We start from the raw sequence: 22,285 nt of genomic DNA on the forward strand, positions 1-22,285 counted from the left end.
CGGTCACAGCGCTCGCCCACCGGGCTTCGGGCACCTGGGCCGGCCGCCCTGGTCGGGCCCTGCTTGGGGGGGCCCTGGGGGCTTCTCCGGAGGAGGTCACCGGGCGAGACTGGGCTGCAGGCCGGGCTGTGGCTCCCGGTTCCTCGTCCCTGGAGGCGGGGGGCGAGAGCCAGAGGGCCTGGGACTCCCGAGGCTCCCGGACGGCGGGAGGGTCCGCTCCGCCACGGGGAGCCTCAGCGGCTCTGACGGGGGCCCACCGTGCAGGCCAGGACCCCAGGCTCTCGCAGGGCTGCGCTCCACACCCCCAGGGGCACGCGGAGCAGGTGGGTCCCTCCTGCTCTGCCGCGCTGGGTTCCTGGGGGGACCCCAGAGCTGCCGTCGGGCCCATGAATGGGGGAGCAGGACCCTGAGGTCCAGCCCGCGTGCTTAGAACCCCGACGCCCCCTTCCCAGCCGCGGGCTCGGGCACGTCACTGACAACACCAGCCTCCCCGGCGCAGAGGCCGACGGCGCCCACCTCCCGGGAGGCGCGACACCGCCGGCCTCCCCCCGCCAGAGGGCGCTGCAGGCAACGCGCAGCGCAGCCGGCCCTCCCTACCCGCCGCGCGATTTCACTTCCGGTTTTTCCGGAAGTCGATCTCTGAGGTCGGTTCCAGTTCCGGGGTGCCCGGGGCGGCGGCGAGCGCTCGGCGTTGTGCATCGCTGGTGCGGGACCCGCGGCTGCCCGCGACACAGACCCCCGCCCCCGGGTAGTTCCCGCGGGGCCCCTCTGGGCTCGCTCCGCCCGGCAGGGCCCCGTCTCCCCCGGCCCGAGGCCACGAGCGGCGGAGGGACGAATGAATGAGCGAGCGGGCGAACGACTGCCTGGCGTCCGTCCGCTCTCGGTGACAGGCCTGCAGGGAGGAGCGGCGAGGAGCAGGGGACACCATGAACCGCGCCAAGACCGCCGCCGTGCGCAGGCCCAGCGCCGCGGCAAAGACCTCAGGTGCGCGCTGCTGCCAGCGTCGGGGTCGGGCCCCGGGGGAGCTGGGGCGGCCGTGGCTGCCTCCGGAAGGCTGCTGTCGCGTTTCCGTGGGCGTCGGAGGCCCCTGGAGCCGGACCGGCCTCGGGTCCGCGCCTCGCCGCTCGCCCCTGTGCGCCCGTCGGCGCGGGGCTTTGCCGCCGCTCCGAACGGCCTGGCCGGCACTTAGCACTGCGTCCGCCGCGGCCTCCGGGTGATCCGTTTCGTGCGCCCCGGTCCTTGTTGAGTCCCCACCGGAGGCAGCGGGAGACCGGAGGCCGAGCCCGCGTTTTCCCACGTTTCTCCACCTTCCTCTTTCGCAGGTCATCCTCCGCCCGGGGACTTCATTGCCTTGGGCTCCAAGGGCCAGGCCAGTGACTCGAAGTCGGCGTCCGCCTTGCTGAAGCCCGCGCCGTCTGGCCTGCCTTCCGAGCGCAAGAGGGATGCTGCGGCCGCCGCTCTGGCCGGAGCCGCGGCCCTGCCCGGCCTCACCAAGCGCCCCAAAATGTCCTCCACTCCCCCCCTGAGTGCCCTGGGGCGCCTGGCTGAGGCCGCGGTGGCAGAAAAACGCGCTATCTCTCCGTCAATCAAGGAGCCCTCTGTGGTCCCCATCGAAGGTAAAGGCGGTCCCCGGAATAGCCCGGGGCTCCCACTTGCGGGGTGTCTGATGGGCGCGCGGTGTCCCGTGGCGTCGGGGCGCCTGGCAGGCAGCCCTCCGTGGCCGCCGGCCCTGACGCCCGTCCGCACTGGCAGTCCCGCCCCCGGCCCTGCTGGACGAGATCGAGGCCGCGGAGCTGGAGGGCAACGACGACAGGATTGAGGGCGTGCTGTGCGGCGCCGTGAAGCAGCTGAAGGTCACGCGGGCCAAGCCCGACAGCACCCTGTACCTGAGCCTCATGTACCTGGCCAAGATCAAGCCCAACATCTTTGCCACGGAAGGCGTCATCGAGGTGAGTGCAGGGTGCAGCGATGCCTCGGGCCTGTGCGCGTCTCCCTCCCGGGCCCGCCTCCCCCCGGCACCCAGGCTCGGCCCCGGCTGCAGGGCCACGTGCGTGTCTCTCGCAGGCTCTCTGCAGCCTTCTGCGGCGGGACGCCTCCATCAACTTCAAGGCCAAGGGGAACAGCCTGGTGTCTGTGCTGGCCTGCAACCTCCTCATGGCTGCCTACGAGGAGGACGAGAACTGGCCTGAGATCTTCGTCAAGGTGAGTCGCCTCCCCGGGAAGCTCAGGGAGCCTGCTGCTTTGGGCTGAAGTGGGCAGAGTAGCTCGGGAGAGGAGGTGACAGCTGGGTCCCGGGAGGGGAAATAAGTAAACAGTGCGTTCCCTCCGAGGGTGGCTCTCGCCGATCCAGGGCACCTCGTCTCCTGCGCCAGCCGCTGGGAGGTCTTCCTGGGAGCCCCGCTCTGGGCAGCTGGCAGCGTCTGTGGACGCACCTGTCCTGCTTCTTCCCATGGCCTGGCCCTTGGGGGCCTGACTGCAGCCTCTGTCCTGGGCAGGTGTACATTGAGGACTCCCTGGGGGAGAGGATCTGGGTGGACAGCCCACACTGCAAGGCGTTTGTGGACAACATCCAGACGGCGTTTAACACCCGGACGCCCCCCAAGAGCACGCTGCTGCAGGGGGAGGCGGGCCGCGGCGGAGGGGACCTCAGTGCTGGTGAGCAGCGGGGCTCCTGGGCTGGGCCTGAAGCAGAGGTCTCAGTGGGGGGAAGGGGTCTGCAGGCTGGGGTCACCTCCCTCCAGGGCGCCCTGGCCTGGGAGGAGCAGGCACTTGCAGAGTTGGGGGTGCTTGTGTCCATGAGGCCCCCAATCTGCAGGGAGCAGCCCTCACCCCTCCCTCACCGAGGAGGAGGACTGCCAGGCGGAGCTCCTGATTGCCGAGGAGAAGCTGAGCCCTGAGCAGGAGGGACAGGTTATGCCCAGGTAGGCGTGTATGCCCAGGTAGGGCCAGCCAGCAGGGCCCATGCGTGTGACTGGGAGGCAGGCTGAGCTCGGTGAGAACCCCCCTCCTTCCTCCCCGCTGGCCTAGGTACGAAGACCTCGCAGAGAGCGTGGAGGAGTACGTCCTGGACATGCTGCGGGACCAGCTCAACCGGCGCCAGCCCATCGACAACGTCTCGCGGAACCTCCTGCGTCTTCTCACGTCCACCTGTGGGTACAAGGAGGTGCGGCTGATGACGGTGCAGAAGCTGGAGATGTGGCTGCAGAACCCCAAGGTGAGGGCAGCGCCCGGGCCAGCCTCCTGGGCCCGCCTGTGGCGGAGGCCACAGGGCTGATGGGTGACTGCACCTCCCGCAGCTGACCCGGCCGGCGCAGGACCTGCTCATGTCCGTGTGCGTGAACTGCAGCACGCACAGTGCCGAGGACACGGACGTCATCTCCCACCTGATCAAGATCCGCCTCAAGCCCAAAGTCCTCCTCAACCACTACATGCTGTGCATCAGGTGCGGCCCGGTGGGGGTGCAGGGACAGAGGGTGGCCTGGGTGTGGCCCGGCCCAGGCCAGCAGCCCTGTCCACTTGGCTCGTGTACAGGGAGCTGCTGAACGCGCACAAGGACAACCTGGGCACCACCATTAAGTTTGTGATTTTCAACGAGCTCTCCAACGCCCGGAACCCCAACAACATGCAGATCCTATACACGGTGCTGCAGCACAGCTCGGAGCTGGCGCCCAAGGTGGGGGTCGGCGCCCGGCAGGGGCCCTGGGGCAGGGTGCCTCGGAGCCCCACACGGACGGGGGGTGGAGAGGGGCGCCTGGCCTTCTTGGCACGAGACCTGTGGGTGATTTCGAGCTGCATGGGAGAGCGCTCTGGAAGGGGTGGCAGGCTGTGCCCGGGCCCTTAACGCACCTGAGGGGGATGTGCAGTGAGACCCAAGGGTCTCTGCAGCCCCCAGCACTGGCCTTCGGGCCTGGCGATGAGCCCCTTGTGTTCAGTGTCTCTTTTGAAGAGATTGGAGAACTGCATTCCTGTTGTTCGCGTGAGTCAGCCTCCTAAACAACTTAGCTGTACGTAAGATGTCAGGGTGGACATGGTGCCAGTCCTCACGGCCACTCTCTGTCATCCAGCCTGTCGTCAAAGGTGGCGGACCCGCTGCCGCTTGGGTGCTGGGGGTGTGGCGGGGCCCGGCCAGCGTTCTCAGCCCTGTGGCATGGATGCCCTGCGGCTGATAGCTGCCGATTGGTCCGCCCCCCTGTGAACGCGGCCAGCGCCCCCTGCCAGGCCAGCGCCAGGAGATGCACATGTGGCGCTGCTCACAGCCGGGACTGCAGAGCGGGCAGCGGGCACCCGTCTGGGACGGGCTGGTCGGGTCTGCGCCAGGCGTGCCCGCACGCTGACGTGCCGGTGGTACTGCAGGAAGGCAGGCGGGGCCCCTTGTCTTGGAGCAGCTCTGGGAAGCCGCCCAGCAGGGCCGCGCAGGGCCCTCGCCACGGGCCTGGGACAGGACGGGAGCTGGAGGCTAGCGCCGCCGCGGTCTCTCCCCAGTTCCTGGCCATGGTGTTCCAGGACCTGCTGACCAGCAAGGACGACTACCTGCGGGCCTCGCGGGCCCTGCTGCGCGAGATCATCAAGCAGACCAAGCACGAGATCAACTTCCAGGCCTTCTGCCTGGGGCTCATGCAGGAGCGCAAGGAGCCCCAGTACCTGGACATGGAGCTCAAGGTGTGCCGCCCCCTCGGCGCACGGGGGATGTGCTGGGGCTCCCGCTGCTCTGCTCGCTGCCTCCTCGTGCCGTTTGTAGTGCTCTGGGCGAAGGGGCTGGCCCGCACGGACGCAGCAGCCAGGCCCAGAGGGCGCACGGGCTCCCTGCGGTGGGGGGGCCAGGGAGGGGCTGTGGGGTCCTCAGGGCAGTCAGCAGCCTCTGGGCTGGGTGAGGAGGTGGGGACAGAGCTGTCGCCAGCAGGGCTCCCGAGGGGACAGTGAGCTGGGAGCCCGGGTGACACAAACGGCTCGGGCGGGGTGCAGGGAGAGGGTGCTTAAAGGCAGGAACGGGGCCGACCGTGAAGGGTGTGGCATGCTCCCAGGCAAGTTGGCAGATGGCTCTGGTGGTGACGTACCTCTTGGAGGGCAGTGTCTTTGTCCAGTTGTGCGGCTGAACCTCCCCTTGTGGCCTGAGCTGGCCTTGCTGGTGGCGCGTGTGTGGGGGTGTGATGTGGGCGAGGCCTCGGGTGCCACCACGCTCTGTGGCTGTGCTTTTGCAGGAGCGGTTTGTGGTACACATCACAGACGTGCTGGCCGTGTCCATGATGCTGGGCATCACGGCCCAGGTGAAGGAGGCCGGCATCGCCTGGGACAAAGGGGAGAAGAAGAGTAAGGAGCGGGCTGGGCCCAGCCACAGTGGCTGTACCCATGGCTGCAGGCCATCCCCTGAGGCCCGGCCTTGGGCTGCATCCTGGGAGGCCTTTGTCGCCTAGAGCTGTTGCATGGGCCCTCCAGTGACGCTGCTTCCCTTTCAGACCTGGAGGTGCTGCGATCCTTCCAGAACCAGATGGCTGCGATCCAGCGGGACGCAGTCTGGTGGCTGCACACCGTTGTCCCCTCCATCAGCAAGCTGGCCCCCAAGGACTACGTGCACTGGTACGGTGCTGTGCCACGCTGCTCACGGGGCACGTCCCGGGGCTGACTGGTGACCGTGATGTGGCTTGCCGAGCAGGAGCCTGTCACCTTGGATGTGGCCTTTGGCTGGCACCAGCCTCTTGGGCAGCAGAGGAGCCAGTGGGTAGCAGTAGTCCCTCGGACACCTCGATGAGGGGGATGTCCTGTGTGCCGATGGGGGCAGCGGTGGGGTCCTGTCAACCCGGGGTCGGGGCTGCATAATCCCCGCCCTGTCACCTGCCAGCCCTGCAGGTCTTGTTGGGGGTTTGCCAGGGGCTCTCCAGGAGCTGCCACAGGGAGTGTCGGGCCTTAGGAGAGCGGCTCTCCTCTGAGCACGCGGCTTCTGGGCCTGCGGGAGACGTGTCTGCCGAGGGTGGAGGGGGCTCTGTGTCTGACGGCCGTCCGCCTCCCGCAGCCTCCACAAGGTGCTCTTCACCGAGCAGCCGGAGACCTACTACAAGTGGGACAACTGGCCGCCCGAGAGTGACCGCAAGTGAGCTCCTGGGCGGGGTGGGCGGGGCCTGCTCCCGGCAGAGTCCGTGCTGTGCCTGGCCCCCCGGAATCCTGGGTATGGGCCACCCCTACCCCCAGAGGTTGAGCGCTGCTCCGGTGTGGTTTCCCAGCTCAGTGCCCAGGGGGCTCCCAAGCTGCCCGCCTGCCCTGCGCTCTCCCTTCCCACCGCCGCTGGGTGGTTTGGGGCTTGTGACTGGCCTGTCTGCCCCGTGATGCTGAACCCAACAAGTGACCCCGGGAGGCGGGGGGTGGCCCTCCTGCTCTGGCCTGGGGCACTTGGCACAGGGAGTCCCCTGTGGGCCTGGGGTGGCCCCACTGAGCCCAGCCTTCATGTGACCGGCCCACAGCTTCTTCCTCCGCCTGTGCTCCGAGGTGCCCATCCTGGAGGACACGCTGATGCGCATCCTCGTCATTGGGCTGTCCCGGGAGCTCCCGCTCGGCCCCGCGGACGCCATGGAGCTCGCCGACCACCTGGTGAAGCGAGCTGCGGCCGTGCAGGCGGACGGTGAGGGCCCCTGGGGCTTTGTCCTGGCCCACGGCTGCACTCGCAGGTCATCGCCCGCGGGCCTGCTGTGCTGCTGTCCCCGGAGAGCCTGCCCTGGTTTCCCCCAGCTGCCTCGCTGGGGCGTGCTGGTCGCACTTCCTCTCCTGTCCGGTGCCCTCGTCAGCCCTCGCTCCCTGGCCTCCCGCGGCCTGAATCCTGGTACCCACTGAGTGGGCTCTGGGCCTGCGTTTCAGACGTGGAAGTGCTGAAGGTGGAGAGGGTCCAGCTGCTTGACGCGGTCCTGAACCTGTGCACCTACCACCACCCAGAGAATATCCAGCTGCCCCCAGGGTAAGGCGCACGGCCGCTCTTGGCCACCCTCCTGGACTTCCTTGCACGGTGCTGAGGCTTGCTGTCCACAGCCATGCCCACAGGGCTGAAGCGCTGCCTGCCCCGAGGCTGGCTCTTGGCCTGTCTGCAGCCACCTGGGAGGCCCTGCTGCGGGGTGCCTGAGGCCTGCCCTCCTGCGGTCCCCGGGGTTCTAGTGGCTCTCTCCTTTGCTCTCTCATCAGCCTTCTTGTGTACTAACGTGCACACCTTGTTCCTGGACAATAATGAGTTTGCGTTTTGCTTTCCTAATCCCTTTATTGAGAGACAGTTCATGTCAGCTTCACTGGTTTCAAGTTCGTGATTCACGGTTTTCAGTACTTTCACTGGGTTGTGCAGCCATCGCCTCTGTCAAACTTGAGAACAGCCCCCTCACCCGAAAACACTGAGGCACAAACCCGGCGTTACAAACGGGCTGGTCAGTCACCGGCCCGTGCCAGTGCCGCCAGCCTGGCCCGGCGCTGCTCACCGGCTGACCGCAGTGCGGCTGAGGCCGAGCTGTGGGGCCCTTGGTTGCAGGTACCAGCCCCCCAACCTCGCCATCTCCACCCTCTACTGGAAGGCGTGGCCCCTCCTGCTCGTGGTTGCTGCGTTCAACCCCGAGAACATCGGTGAGCCTCACCGCGTCCCGGACCTGCAGTGGAGCTTGGCTGGGGGCGGGATAAGGAGCTGGGAAGAGGGGCCCGGGTGCGGGCGGGCGGCCAGGTGGCGTTGCTGTGCTCCAGCTGCCACGCGCTGTCTCCTTGTTCCCTAGGCTTGGCCGCCTGGGAGGAGTACCCCACCCTGAAGATGCTCATGGAAATGGTGATGACCAAGTACGTCAGCTAGCCTGCTGCTGAGATGGACACCCGAGGGGTGGCCCGGTCTGTGCCGCGAGGCGGAGTGCAGGCCGGTCTCCGGGCTGTGCTGGAGTCAGCCAGCTGCCGCCAGGGGCCCATGTCTTGTGGGCTGGAGTGTTTGGCCTTGGGTTTTCAGGGCCTCCTCCTGTCCCCTGGCTGCGGAGTGAGGCGAGGAGGCGTGGAGGCTGCAAGGGGCCCTCCTGGGCTGTCCTGCCATCAGGCTGACGGGGTGACTCAGGAGGGGGAGGCCGATGGAGACGTGGTGGTTTCACGGGAGCAGGTGTGACGCTGCCTGGGAGCCGGGCTGGCCCTGGCCCCGCCTGAGCACAGATGCGGCCAGCGTGATGACACCTCACTTGCTCCCAGGGGAGCCAGGAAAGTGGCGCTGGTGCCCAGGTGGGGCCTCCGTGGCATGTGTGGCCCAGGCTGGACATGGCTCCAGTCACTTCGAAGGCCTGTCCTGGGGCAACAGCAGATGGCAGCCTGAGGACAGACCTGAGACGTGCGGCCTCACAGATTGTAGGAGGCCAGAGAGGAGGGGCCAGCGGGAGTGTTCTGGGCCGCAGTGCTGGGTTCTGACACCATCATGCATGGTCGCGAGCTGGCCACCTGCCGGCATGGCAGGCAGGGCAGGCAGCTGCCGGGCTCCCTCACTGATGCCTGGCTTGGAGGGCCCCACGGGGCTCCCTGTGTGGCCTGGCGGCTGAAGCTGGATACCAGGTGGGGGGTGACGGTGACGCCGAGCGCCTTCGAAGGCACGGTGACCGGCGCCCCCCGTCTGGCCCCCAGCAACTACTCCTACCCTCCATGCACCCTGACGGACGAGGAGACCCGCACAGAGATGCTGAGCCGGGAGCTGCAGGTCTCCCAGCGGGAGAAGCAGGAGATCCTGGCATTCGAGGGGCACCTGGCAGCTGCGTCCACCAAGCAGACCATCACTGAGAGCAGCAGCCTCCTCCTGTCCCAGCTTACCAGCCTGGATCCCCAGTATGAGCTGCACCCCAGCCCCTCGGGAATGGCAGCTGGGGTGGGAGCATGGGCCCCTGGGGGGAGGGAGAGCCTCTCAGGACGGCAGGCGGCTCCTGCCTGCTCTCCTGTGCCGTCCGGCGCTGTGTGGACAGCTTCTGACAGGCCCTGTCCTCTGTGCCTTTCAGAGGGCCCCCGCGAAGGCCGCCCCCTCACATCCTGGACCAAGTGAAGAGCCTCAACCAGTCCCTCCGCCTCGGGCACCTGCTGTGCCGGAGCCGAAACCCGGACTTCCTCCTCAACATCATCCAGAGGCAGGCGCGTCCTGTCGCGGCTGGGGGTGGGGGGCTCCCCCGGGCTTCAGCGCCCTGGCATTCACCAGGACGGTGGCCAGAGGAGGGCCGCACGGCAGCCGATGGCCAGGGCCAGTGTCGCCGGGCGGGGCCGCGGAGGGTGTGGAGAGGTGCTGAGTGGCCGTCCCCTGCAGGCCTCGCCGCAGGCCATGCCTTGGCTGGCGGACCTGGTGCAGGCCAGCGAGGGCTCCCTGGACGTGCTGCCGGTGCAGTGCCTGTGCGAGTTCCTGCTGCACGACACCGCCGCCGCCGGGGACGAGGAGGAGGAGGGCGGCAGCAAGGAGCAGAAGGCCAGGAGGCGGCAGGTGGGTGCCCCCGTGCCCCCGGCCCCGACCCCGGCCCTCACTGCCCACCCTGAGGCCCCTGTGTCTCTGCAGAGGCAGCAGAAGCAGCGGCAGCTCCTGGGCCGCCTGCAGGACCTGCTGCTGGGCCCCAGGGCCGACGAGCAGACGGCGTGCGAGGTGCTGGGCTACTTCCTGCGGCGCCTCGGCTCCTCCCAGGCGGCCTCCCGGGGGCTGGCCATGAAGGTGAGCCCGCAGCCTGCCCAAGGTCCCTGCACATGTTCTGGTCAGGGGACCGTTCCCCCGGTCACCTGGGAGGGACGGGGTAGCGTTTGCCGGAACCTGTGCCTCTGCTGGCACCCTTCCTGGAGGTGACGGAGGACCTGCCGGGCGTGTCCCGTGGGCTTCCGCTGCTGCGTTCTCCTTCCGCTCCCTGGGCTTGGGGGGTGCGGGGAGTCTGGCTCAGCCGCGTGTCTGCTTGCAGGGCCTGTCCCTGGTGCTGTCGGAGGGCAGTCTGCGGGACGGGGAGGAGAAGGAGCCCCCGGCGGAGGAGGACTCGGGGGACGCGGAGACGCTGCAGGGCTACCAGTGGCTGCTGCGCGACCTGCCCCGGCTGCCCCTGTTCCACAGCGTGAGCGCCTCCACCGCCCTGGCGCTGCAGCAGGCCGTCCACGTGGAGACCGACCCGCAGACCATCAGCGCCTACCTGGTCTACCTGTCCCAGCACACGCCCGTGGAGGAGCAGGGCCAGCACAGCGACCTGGCCCTGGTGAGGGCGGGGGCAGCAGGGCCGTCCCTCGGGGGGGAGGCTTCCTTGCTGGTGGCCTTCTGTCCAGAGCAGGTACCGAGGGCGGGAAAAGCAGGTGCCGCTTGGTGCCAGCCCTGCCATTGTCCCCAAGCCTGGTAGGCTTGGCCGCTCCGGGCTGTGGAAGGGGTGGGCCCCGCCCCGGCGTCCTTCACTGCTGCTCCTGCTGGGCAGGCAGCTGGGCCCGGGCACGGGCCGTTTCCTCCTCGCCTGCTCTTCCCGGGTGGGCTCTTTCTGCCGGGCTTTCCTGCGGGCTCACGGCGGTTCCCGTGGGGGAGCGGGGTGGACGCAGGCCTGTGCAGGTGCAGCCGAGGGCCCTGGCGGGTGGGTGCTTCCCTGCTGCAGGGCTGGAGCTGTGGCTGCAGGGTCGAGTCTGGAGGTGTGTGGCCTGCCCTGTGGGTCCTGAGGGCCGCACACGCCTGTTGCTCGTGCGGTGGCAGCAGTGGTGCCTCCATGCCGGGCAGGTGGAGACGGCCGTGGGCCCCGTCAGGGCTGTGTTCTCCCCCGGACCTGCTGTTCCCCTCGGTCCTGCCCCTCGCAGCCGTGTGGTGTGTGTGAGGGCCCAGGGCCCAGCGCCCCTCTGCGTGGGCTGCTCACTGCTGTGGGCCTGGCCTGAGAGGAGGCCCCTGACGGCCGCGCTCGCCCCCAGGACGTGGCCCGGCTGGTCGTGGAGCGCTCCACCATCATGGCACACCTCTTCTCGAAGCGCGCCCGCGGCGCCGAGTCGGACACCGTGCTGGCCGCCCTGCTCTCCATCTTCTCCTGCTACGTCAGGCGCATACGCAAGAGCAAGGAGGGCGAGGAGGTGTACAGCTGGGTGAGGCTGCTGCCCCGGCCCTCCCGCCGGCCCGCCCCTCCCGCGGGGCCCTCGCCCGGCCCTCACCACCCCCTTCCCTGCAGTCGGAGTCGCAGGACCAGGTCTTCCTCCGCTGGACGAGTGGGGAGACGGCCACCATGCACATCCTGGTGGTCCACGCCATGGTCATCCTGCTGACGCTGGGGCCGCCCCGCGGTGAGCTGCCCGAAGGCCGTGGCAGGGGCCGCCCTGGGTCTGTGCCGCTGGCCTTGCCCCTTTGCACTGGCAGAGCCTCCCAGCTCGGGTGTGGGAGGGGCCCCTGTCCCAGCTGGCCTGGGTCTCCCCTGGAGGGAAATGGATGCCTCCTCTCTCTGCCAGTCCAGAGGGGAGGCACCGGGCATCCGCTGCGTGGACCGGCCACAGCTGTCGTCAGAGAGGCCCGTGGGCTGTGCCTGGGCACCCTCCTGGGCCTCTGCCTCCTCACTCAGCCCCGCCATTGAAACTCGGGCTTTCACAGAGGACATGGTCCACTCGTGGCTGACTCACGTCCCCTAGAGCCTCCATCTCCGTGGAGAAGATGGGGGTGTACCTGCTGCTTCCAGCCGGGCCCGCAGTTGTGCATGGGGACAGAGGCTCCTGGGAGGGGACGTCTCGAGGGGCCTTGTGGAGCCGGCCCGGCTGCTTACCCTGTCACCCCTCCCACAGCTGGTGACGGGGAGTTCCAGGCCCTGCTGGACATCTGGTTCCCGGAAAAGAAGCCTCTGCCCACAGCCTTCCTGGTGGACACGTCAGAGGAGGCCCTGCTGCTGCCCGACTGGCTGAAGCTGCGCATGATCCGCTCCGAGGTCCCTCGGCTGGTGGACGCAGGTGAGGCTCGGGCTGCGCTGGGCTGGGCTGGGTGCGGGAGGGCTCAGTCGGGTGGGCCAGGCCCGCGGTCCTAGGAGAGCACCTGCCTCCTGAGCCTGCTGTGAGCGGTCCGTGCAGACAGGGACGGAGCCCTGCGGGAGCCCCGGGAAGGGCGGCAGTGCCGCACCGGCCCTGGAGGGCGTGCATGGGACGGCGCCTGGGCAGGGCCGTGGGCGGTGGTGGGCGGCCTCAGGCACAGCGAAGGGTGCGCCCCAAGGAGTCTGGACGCCTAGGAGGCTTGCGGGCAGCCGTGGAGCAAGCCCTTCCGGGGCGGGGCCCGGGCCGCGGTGGCGCCTGCTGAGTGCGTGCCCTCAGCCCTGCAGGACCTGGAGCCGCAGCAGCTGCTGCTGTTCGTGCAGTCCTTCGGCATCCCCGTGTCCAGCATGAGCAAGCTGCTGCGGTGCCTGGACCAGGCCGTGGCCCAAGACCCCCAGACGCTGGAGCAGAACATCATGGACAAGAGTGAGGGCCGGGGCGCCTGCGTGTGCGGCGGGGGCTTGGGAGCGGGCGGGCCGGAGGGTGGAGCTCTGAGCAGGAGGGTCGCAGCCCGAGCCAGCCCAGGGGTGGGCACGCCAGCGGGGGTGGGGCGTCCAGCGCTGCCTGCTGCTGCTGAAAGGCCCAGCAGGGGGCTTCTGAAGCCTCAGGGAAGCCGGGCTCCCATCGGCCCCGGGGTTGACCCCTGACTGCCGTTCCCAGATTACATGGCTCACCTGGTCGAGGTTCAGCACGAGCGAGGAGCATCTGGAGGCCAGACTTTCCACTCCCTGCTCACAGCCTCCCTGCCGCCCCGGCGAGGTACCAGCCCATCGCATCCCCAGACCCAGCAGAACTGGTTGCCGCTGGTTTGTGCCAGCCAGCGTCTGAGCTCCTTCCCTAGACCCTGCACAGCCTGCGAGCCAGCTCTGCTGCGTGGTGGTGGGCCTCTGGGCAAGGCTGGCCTGGTCTGCGTGGTCCTGGCTGAGGCCGGCCGGGACTTCTTAGCTGACACCCCCGTTCCCTCTCCCTGCAGACAGTGCAGAGGCGCCAAAACCCAGAAGCAGCCCGGAGCCAGCTCCGGGCCAGGGCAGGGTCCGGGCTGTCACTCAGGTGCGGGTGCTCAGCCCAGAGGATGACTTGACCGGCATGATCCTGCAGGTACTGCCGCTGCTGCCCGGGATGGTCCTCTCCAGAATCTGGTGTCCCCCAGCTGTCTCGTCTTCCTTTTGCCCAGAGGGAGGAGTTTTACCCAGAGATCCATGCCGAGGTCAGGAGAGGGCTCGGGGCTGGCTAGCCAGAGCCCTGTCCTCAGAGTTAGTTCCGATCTGACTTCCGAGCCACCTCACCTCCCTCCGCCTCAGTTTTCTGTTCCGAAAAGTCAGGCTCAGAGTAGTGCCCACTTTGGGGCAGCTGAGAAGCACGTTCAGTGTCGAGAGCAGGGCCCAGAGGTGCCGCGGCTCCACCACCAGCCCGGCAGCAGCGGCCGGGCCCCCGCACCCTGGCTGCAGAGGGTGGGAGCCTGCGCAGCCCACACGCCGCACTCCCAGGCGTGGGTGCACCCAGCTGACGTGGGGGCCTTTGTGCTGCCATCGAGGGGTGCTGGGCATGCCGTGCGCTTGTGTCCTGGAGGGGACGGCTTGACGGCCATCAGCACCTTCAGCCTCGTGCCGCTGCCGCCCTGGGCTGAGCGCAGAAGGCAGCGTCAGCACCGGGAGCCCTGAGCCCTTCCGCCCCCACTCCCCGCCCCCGGCCCCACCACTCAGCTTTCTGCCTCTGCTCTGCCTCTTCTGGACACATGCGTGTGTGTGAAGCCCCGTGGCCGGCCGTCTTGTGTCCGCATGTGTTCTCCCCTGCACACGCAGCCATGTGCACGCTTGCACAGACCTGCGCAGACGGATCTCTGGGTGTGCCCTGCTCCCTGCGTGCTCCATGTATCTTGTGCCTGCAGAGGCCGTGCCCTGTGGCTGATGGAGGGGGGCTTACTTTGCTCTCTCTCCCGCACTGGGGTTCCCATGCAGGCCCCGGCCGCACTCCTGGGCATGCACCTCCCTGCTCCCTGCATGGAGAGCCTTACGGGGACCGGGCCGGCCCCAGCACAGGCCTGGGCCAGTGGTGGCGATGGTGCCGGGCGAGAGGGTCGAGGGCCCCGTTGTGCTGCGCTCTTGCCGACTGCTGCCCCTCCTCTTCCCAGGTCTTCCCGCTGAGCCCCGGCCCGCGGTGGCAGAGCTCCGGCGCCCGCCCCACTGCCCTGGCGCTGCAGCAGGCCCTGGGCCGGGAGCTGGCACGCGTCCGCCAGGGCAGCCCCGAGGTGCCGGGCGTCGCGGGGCGCCTGCTGCAGGCCATGGCCACCCTGCTGGGCTCCCAGCACGGCGGGGCCCTGGTAGTGTCCATGCAGCGCAGCCACTTCTTGGCCTGTCCTCTGCTGCGCCTGCTCTGCCAGTACCAGGTGGGTGCTTCTCTCCTCGCTGGGGGGCTGGGTGCGCCCCTGGGCCCCTCCCTCTCTGTGAAAATTGTCCAGCCGGCGAGGTGAGGGGTGGTTTCCACTGTGGGTCTGCTGCCTGGACGCTGATTCTGCCGGCCTCCTCACCGGCTGAGGTTGGCGTGTGAATGTATTTTGTCACTTGTGTTTCGTCTGTTCCATGAACCTCGGGAAGGTAAGTTGCAGACAGCAGGGGCCTCGCCTGCAGTGATGTCCAGGTGATGTCCAGGGCCGGGGGCACCTGGGGAGCAGCGTTGAGAGGCAGTGTGGTGCTGTCCTGGGCCACAGCCTTGGGCGGGTCCGCTGGGCTGGGGTAGCCACATGCTGTGCTTGTCCCCACAGCGCTCCGTGCCCCAGGACACCGGCTTCTCGTCGCTGTTCCTCAAAGTGCTCATGCAGATGCTGCAGTGGCTGGACAGCCCCAGTGGGGAGGCCGGGCCCCTGCAGGCGCAGCTCAAGCTGTTCGCCACCCAGTACTCAGCACGGCGCAGGGTCAGCGACGGTGAGTGGCTGGGCCAGCAGCCCCGGTAGCCGGGAGCCTCTGTTCAGAGGGCTGTGGTGCCTGGGTGGGCATCTGTGTGGGTTGGCCCAGTGGCGTGGCGGTTAGGGCTTTGGGGGAGCACAAAGGGCGAGGAGTTGGCCGTCTGGGGACTCTGGACAGGACAGGCCGGCCGGAGTTGGGGTGGAGGCCAAGACCAGGTCATCAGGTCCCACGGGCCTGTCTCTGCAGTGCGGAGCGGGTTCGTGCACCTGGCGGAGGCTCTGGCGTTCCGGGGGGATGTGGAGGTGGTCGGCTCCACTGTCCGGGCCCTCGTTGCCACTCTGAGGTCTGGGGAGAAGTGTGGCGTGGAGCCCGAGCTCGTGGACAAAGGTACCGGGGCCTGGCCTGTGCGGACCCCTCCCAGGGGGCCTCACCCGGCCTCTGCTGGGGGGTCTTGCATGTGACACGTGCACCCCTGGCGCTGACCAGCTCACCCCCCGTCTCCCTTCCCCCTAGGCAGGTCCCCGAGCCTCACCCAGTGCTAGTCAGCCAGGGTCTGGGCCCTGGGCGTCCTGGGCACAGGACAGGGGGCCGTCCCTTCCAGTCAGGTGGTCTGAGGGCCGCTGGGCTCTGTTCCCAAACTGAGTGGCCCTCTGTCCCTCCCGCAGTGCTTCGGGGTCTGATTGCGGGGAGGTCGCCTCACCTGGAGGAGCTGCTGGCCGCGCTCTTCTCTGCCGCCTCTGCCCTCCCGGCCTCCCGGCCTGTGGCGGTGGTGAGCTCCCTGCTGCTGCAGGAGGAGGGGGAGCCCCCGGCCCCAGGGAAGCAGGACGCCAGTGGCAGCGGGTGAGCAGGGGGGGACGGCAACTGGCCCGGCGGGGCAGCCTTGGCTGGGGTCTCTGAGCCCTGCACTCTTTCAGCCCGGAGGCCGTGCGGCTGGGGCCTTGCTCAGGGCTTCTGGTGGACTGGCTGGAGATGCTGGACCCCGAGGTGACCGGCAGCTGCCCGGACCTGCAACAGAGGCTCCTGTTTTCCCGGAATGAGGTGGGCTGCGCACGGCCGCGCACTGGCCCTTGGGGGTCCTGGGCCTGATACTCATTTGCCCTAAATGGGTCCCATGTCCCTTCCAAGACTGTCCCCAACCAGCCCCATCTGGTTGTGGGGGCACCCAGCTGGAAGTGGGCCCAGGTTCCACCAAAGGGGACTGGCAGTGCCATGGCTGGCAGATGGGGAGTGGGGCGCAGTGCCCCTGACGAGGACGGGTGGGTCCTCACAGCAGCTGGGGCTCACGTGGGGCCCTATAGGGAGAGCTGGGCCCTTGGGTGCCCGTCTGTCCATAGGGAATGCTGGGAAGCGGGGGAAGAGCTGAGCGGTGCTCAGTCTCAGGCCGGTGGTCTCGGTAACGCTTTGGCTGCTCCCACGGCCGTAAGTTGAACAGCCCCAGTGCCTGCGGCCGTCCTGGAGGAAACTGCCGGAGCTGTGGGCAGGATGTGGCTCTGGTGTGTTCTGTCACCTTCTGCTCATGCGTGTTCCTGTCTCCGAGGAGTCGGTCTGGTTCAGCACATGTGTTCCTGCAGAGTGGCTGCCAGGCCTGGGACGCAGGCAGCCCCTGCGGCTTCTTGGGAGGGAGCCCCAGGTCTCCCTCTGAACTGCCCATCAACCTAGGCTTCCTTCCTCCCCAGGGCAAAGGTCAGCCCGGCCCCCAGGTGCCCTCCTTTCGACCCTACCTCCTGGCCCTCCTCACGCACCAGTCCAACTGGTCCACGCTGCACCAGTGCATCCGTGTGCTGCTGGGCAAGACCCGGGAGCACAGGTGAGCCCGGCCCCCCTCCCCAGTGGTACTTGGACAGCCCAGCGGGCACCCGGCCCAGCACCCTTACCCCTCTGACTTCGCGGCCCTGGGGCTCACAGGGTCACCTGCCGGGGCTCCGCTCGCCCAGCCTTCGCTGCACTGTTGCTCCGGGAAGGGGGCCCTTGGTGGGCGTCACCTCCTTGGGTCCCTGCCCAGGTGACCACCAGGGCCGGCAGCCAATGCACGGGACAGTCCACTCCCCTCAGACCACACCAACGGCTGTCGTTCACACTGTGCAGCGGGGGCACCAAGTGATGCTGTGTGGCTGGCAAGCCTGGGGGTGGGCATGGCCGCCATGCAGCAGGGAGAGGTCAAGCAGGACGGGCCACCGTGTCCTCTGACCACTGGCCTGGCCTCTGACCTGGTGAGCTTCTGGGGCTGTTTGTGGCCTGAACATGTCCTCAGAGGGAGCCTCTCACCTTCCCCTCTTCCCGCCCCCTTGCCGCTGCATGTCACTGCCCAGAAACGAAGTTGGGCCTTGCGCTCAGCCGGGCTCCTTGCTTCCCCCAGGTTTGACCCTTCGGCCTCCCTGGACTTCCTCTGGGCTTGCATCCACGTGCCTCGGATCTGGCAGGGAAGGGACCAGCGCACCCCTCAGGCAGGTGCCGCCCGCAGGGTGGGGTGACGTGGTGCGGGCCTTGCCCGTCCGTTCCCAGCTGACTGGCCGGGGGGGTCCTGTTGCAGAAGCGGCGGGAGGAGCTGGCGCTGCGCGTGCAGGCTCCGGAGCTCATCGGCCTGGTGGAGCTGATCCTCGCGGAGGCGGAGGCCAGAAGCCAGGATGGCGACTCTGCGGCCTGCAGCCTCCTCCAGGCTCGGCTGCCCCTGCTGCTCAGCTGCTGTCGTGGAGGTGACGACAGCGTCAGGAAGGTGACGGCGCACCTCACAGGCTGCATCCAGCAGTGGGGTGACAGGTGAGGGCACAACGTGAGGGCTCAGGAGCCCCACTGATCCCCTTGCTGACGCGTCCTGGGCTGCACGGTGTCCCTGGTCCCGCGGGTCCCTCCCCCAGCTCGGCCCCTGTCCCTCCCAGCGTGCCAGGCCAGCGCTGCCGGGACCTGCTTGTGCAGCTGTACCTGCAGCGGCCGGAGCTCTGCGCGCACGCGCCCGAGGTCCTGCTGCACAGCGTGGGTGCCACCGCCAGCAGCATCTGCAAGGTGAGGCCCAGTGCCGTGCTGGCGGCTTCTGTCTCTGCTGCTGGGGCGAAAACTCAAACCAGGGGACGGAGAGATGCGTGTTCTCAGGCTTAAAACTCAGCGAGAACCTGGTGCGGGGTGGAGTCGTGCCTGGGCGGGCCTTCCGCCTGTCTCACCTCGTGGAGGGTCTTGGAAATGGCTTTTCTTCTTAAAAAGCCCTTGGCGTGGGGCAGAGGAGGGCGCGGGCCCCTGCACCCCTGTGCCTACCCTGACGAGGACCCCTGGTGCCGGAGCTGTGCTGCTCGTGAGGCCCTGTGCCCAGCGTGAGAGCTTCTGGCCTGGTAGAGGGGTGGCTTCAGATCCGGGGCGTCGGAGTCAGTCTGGGAGCTTGGGCTACAGCCCGTCCACCTGCAGAAGCACCAGAGAACACGGGGGAGGTTTCGCTGGGTCATGGCACGGCCCTGGCACAGCTCCTTGGGGCGCAGTGGGCCCTGGGCGGGCAGGTGTGGCACAAAGGCTGTGCCGGCCCAGCCTCTGACCCCCTCCCAGCTGGACGTGCTCACGCACCGCTTCATCACGCTCCTCGCCGACACCAGTGACTCGCGGGCCTCCGAGAACCGCGTGGCCGACGCCAACATGGCCTGTAGGAAGCTGGCCGTGGCCCACCCCATCCTGCTGCTCAGGTACTGCCGCCCCCGGGCTTCCAAGGGCACTGCTCCCCCAAGCGGGCAGTCTGGGTGTGTGCGGCCCTGCCTCCAGCCAGATGGGCTGACGGCTGACACATGGGGAAGGGTGTGGCTCCGGCTGGGGATGACCCAGCAGCTGGCCCTCGATGGAGGGTCTAGGGGACCCCAGGGGAGGGCAGTCAGCACATCGCACCTCCTCAGAGACCCAGAGCCAGGGGTGGTCACCGACCCGCCAGTCGGTCTGGACGGACACTTTAGCGAGCTCCCATGTGGTCTGTGTGTCCGCATGTTGGGTGGTCAGGACCACCAAGCGCTCTTCTGGTCTCCAGGCACCTGCCCATGATCGCCGCCCTCCTGCACGGCCGCACCCACCTCAACTTCCAGGAGTTCCGGCAGCAGAACCATCTGACCTTCTTCCTGCACGTGCTGGGGGTGCTGGAGCTGCTGCAGCCGCAGGTGTTCCAGAGCGAGCACCAGGGGCCGCTGTGGGACTGCCTTCTCTCCTGCGTGCGCTTGCTGCTGGTGGGTGCCGGCCTCTGCCCCTGCGCCAGGCGTCTGACCCGACAGGGGGGCCTGCCCCGCACAGAGCCCCTGGGCCCGCCCTGGGGAGCCGGCTCTCACCTCGGGAAGGCCCCAGCTTCTCACGTGCCCAGTAGGGTGCAGGGGTGTCTTCTCTGCAGCTACCGAGCCTCCACCAACCCTGCGACCCTGTGGCCCTGTGATCACAGGCTCCAGTGAGGTGTCTCCCTGTCTGCGCCGGGAGGCATGGGAGACAAGGCCCCTTGGCACCCTTTGGGACCCTTAACACCCAGAGGCCAGCAGGAGGTGGTGGCATTGGTGGTGCCCAGGTTCCCTCGCGGGCAGCGGGGCTGGACGGGTGATCGGGGTCTGAGCGCTCTGCCTTGCATGGCTGCCCCTCTGCAGAACTACAGGAAGTCCTCCCGCCACCTGGCCCCCTTCCTCAGCAAGTTCGTGCAATTCACCCACAAGTACCTCACCTGCAACCCCTCGGCAGCTGTCGCCTTCCTGCAGAAGCACTCGGACGCGCTCCAGTGAGTGCGCGCAGGCCCGTCCAGCCTTCACGGGCTGTGATGTCTGGGCTAGGGCTCCTGAGCCAGGGGTGGTGGCCCAGGTCACAGCTGTTCTGAACTGGTGGCCTCCTGGGTGCCTGGGTCCCACCCCACCCCCCGCCAGGACTGATGTCCTCACGGTCGGCCTGTGTTCTCCCCAGTGACCTGTCCTTCGACAGTAGTGACCTGGTGATGCTCAAGTCCCTCCTCGCAGGGCTGAGCCTACCCAGCAGGGACGGCAGAGCTGACCACGGCCTGGACGAGGACGGCGAGGGTGAGTGGCCCCTCAGGTTCTGCTGGGAGGGGCCGCAGGTCCGGCAGCTCAGCAGCCCTGGGCATTGTTGGCCTGGGTCGAGGGGGTGTGCAGACAGCACCGAGGGGTGCTGTGGCCTGTGTGACCTCTGTGGGAGCCGGTCAGGTCCCTCTCTGTCCTGTCCCTGTCTCTGTCCTGTGGCCCTTACCACCCAGTGGTGACGTGGCACCACAGGCAGGGCCAATGAGCATCTGGTGGGTGGGCTAGTGAGCCAGTGGGTGACCAGAGGCCCCACAGGTGTCAGACCCGGGGTGGCTGGCACGCAGGTGCCTTTATTGAGCGCCCGCTGTGTGCCCAGTGAGCAGTGGGGAACAGAGCAGGGGACAGGCAGTCCGCTTGGCCACTGTCTCCTCGCACCGACCGAGTGCCCACAGGACAGCAGGTGCCTTGCCCAGCCCGGGGCGGTGGCCACACGTTCCAGAGTCCCATGTGACCCTCGCGAGTGCCCACGGGTGCTGGTGCTGGGTGTGGGGAGTTTCCTGACAGCTCCCCCTGGGCGGACCCCTGTGGACAGCGCTCCCGGGGTGACCGTCAGTCTGCAGCCGACAGCACTGGCTTCTGCCTTGCAGAGGAGGGCTCGGCCGGCTCGCTGCCCCTGGTCAGCGTCTCCCTCTTCACCCCTCTGACTGCGGCTGAGATGGCCCCTTACGTGAAGAGGCTTTCCCGGGGCCAGACCGTCGAGGGTACGTTGGGGGCCAGGGCGTCCAGGGGAGCAGGTGCCGGAGGGAGGTCAGGGACCCGGGAGTGGGGAGGGCTGGCATGCCGGCGCATTCACGGGGCGCAGCTCCAGACAGAGTGGAAGGCTGGGGCGTCCCCGCTGTGATGTGTGTTGGGCCAAGCACCGCCTGGCAGGTGGGCAGGGATGGGGGCAGGGGCGTCCGGGTACAAATTCAGACCCCTGGCCCTTGGATCTGCTAAAGAAGAGCCTTGGGCAGGGGTGGGCACCTCTGAAAGCTGCCCCGCCGGCCAGAGCTGTGACCGGGGCCGCTGGCCTGGTGCAGGGGGTGGCCAGGCAGCTCCTGGGCGTCACCACGTGCTGAGAAGGGTGCAGAGGCCTCTAGAGGCTTGGCTGCTGTGCTGTGCTGTGCTCGGCTGGCTGCACCGGGGGGCCCGTGACTCCCTCGACCTTTGTCCCTGCCTGGCAGGTGGGACAAGGCACAGGCCAGCCAGAGTCCTGCTGCAGCAGCTCTGGCCTTCACCCGCCCCTCTGCCTGGCTTAGATCTGCTGGAGGTTCTGAGCGACGTTGACGAGATGTCCCGGCGGAGACCCGAGATCCTGGACTTCTTCTCAGTGAGCAAGCTGGGGGCTGGGGGCCGGGGGCCGGCCTTCTCCTACTGGGAGGGAGGCGCCCACGTGGACTCTGGGTGCGGAAGCCTTCAGGGTGGGGGCCGCATGTGTCCCCCAAACACGCTCACAGTCAAGCATGGACCAAGGCAGGGCCACTGCTCTGTTCTGGGCTGCAGCTCGCTGGTGGAGTGCTTCCTTCCCACGGTCAGAGGTCCCAGAGCCGTGCAAGGGCGGGGGAGGGGCTGGGGAGTGGGGTTTCCTGCTATCGTCACTGTCGTCACCCCAGCCATCAGAAAGGAGGCCGAGCTCTGGGGTCTGAGGGCTTGTGCCCTGGACAGCAGTGCTGCCCCAATCACTGCCACCCCCACCCCCAGACCAACCTGCAGCAGCTCATGAGCTCCGAGGAGGAGTCCTGCCGCAGCCTGGCCTTCAGCCTGGCCCTGCGCTCCATCCAGAACAACCCCAGGTGAACCTGCGCGTGCAGTGGTGGGAGCCCAGGGCCGTCGTGGGCGTGGGGAGCAGGTGCCCACCAAGCGTGTGCCATTTGCAGCATCGCGGCCGACTTCCTGCCCACGTTCATGTATTGCCTGGGTAGCCGGGACTTCGAGGTGGTGCAGACGGCCCTCAGGAACCTGCCGGAGTATACCCTCCTCTGCCAGGGTGAGTGTGCTGCCCGCCCCATCCCAGCACCCTGCCTGCAGAGCCCTCGGTCCCCACGGCCCTACCTGAAGGTCCCTTCTCCCCCCAGAGCACGCGGCCGTGCTGCTGCACCGGGCCTTCCTGGTGGGCATGTACGGCCAGGTGGACACCAGCGCCCAGATCTCCGAGGCCCTGAGGATCCTGCACATGGAGGCCGTGATGTGAGCCAGCTGGAGCCGGCCACACGCCGCCCAGGACCTCAGTCGCCCACTGGGGTCCCTGAGGCCAAGCCCAGGAGCCTCTGGTTCACTGGTGCTCTCCTGCGGGAGGGGAGTGCTGCCCGCAGCTGGTGCTCCGGCCAGGGGGCTGCCCGACCCTCATCGCCCTGCCCGTGGTGAGAGGGACTCGGCTGGGGGGGGCGGATCTGAAATGAAACCTCCCGAACCCGA

General features: G+C 68.3%; 1 protein-coding gene across 1 annotated transcript; it reads left to right on the forward strand.

Moving 5' to 3' along the window:
- Positions 1–654: 654 nt before the first annotated feature.
- INTS1 (integrator complex subunit 1) lies at positions 655–22,285 on the forward strand. Its single transcript, XM_090288700.1, is given in 46 exon segments — positions 655–984; positions 1,323–1,616; positions 1,753–1,949; positions 2,065–2,202; positions 2,496–2,655; positions 2,816–2,939; positions 3,028–3,214; positions 3,297–3,442; positions 3,532–3,673; positions 4,483–4,659; positions 5,199–5,307; positions 5,454–5,574; positions 6,008–6,085; positions 6,453–6,610; positions 6,844–6,940; positions 7,496–7,587; positions 7,731–7,791; positions 8,605–8,802; positions 8,970–9,099; positions 9,269–9,439; positions 9,512–9,661; positions 9,900–10,184; positions 10,870–11,037; positions 11,121–11,232; positions 11,722–11,883; positions 12,238–12,384; positions 12,619–12,717; positions 12,932–13,056; positions 14,090–14,344; positions 14,720–14,879; positions 15,108–15,248; positions 15,527–15,701; positions 15,776–15,899; positions 16,538–16,668; positions 17,218–17,305; positions 17,392–17,618; positions 17,738–17,861; positions 18,390–18,523; positions 18,856–19,048; positions 19,451–19,578; positions 19,758–19,870; positions 20,479–20,592; positions 21,130–21,200; positions 21,572–21,663; positions 21,748–21,857; positions 21,946–22,285. Coding segments are annotated over 46 exon segments (6,582 nt in total). The 5' UTR covers positions 655–926; the 3' UTR covers positions 22,062–22,285.

Source organism: Furipterus horrens, unplaced genomic scaffold (genome assembly GCF_987537825.1).
Source record: "Furipterus horrens unplaced genomic scaffold, mFurHor1.1.pri manual_scaffold_10, whole genome shotgun sequence".
NCBI classification, from domain to species: domain Eukaryota; kingdom Metazoa; phylum Chordata; class Mammalia; order Chiroptera; family Furipteridae; genus Furipterus; species Furipterus horrens.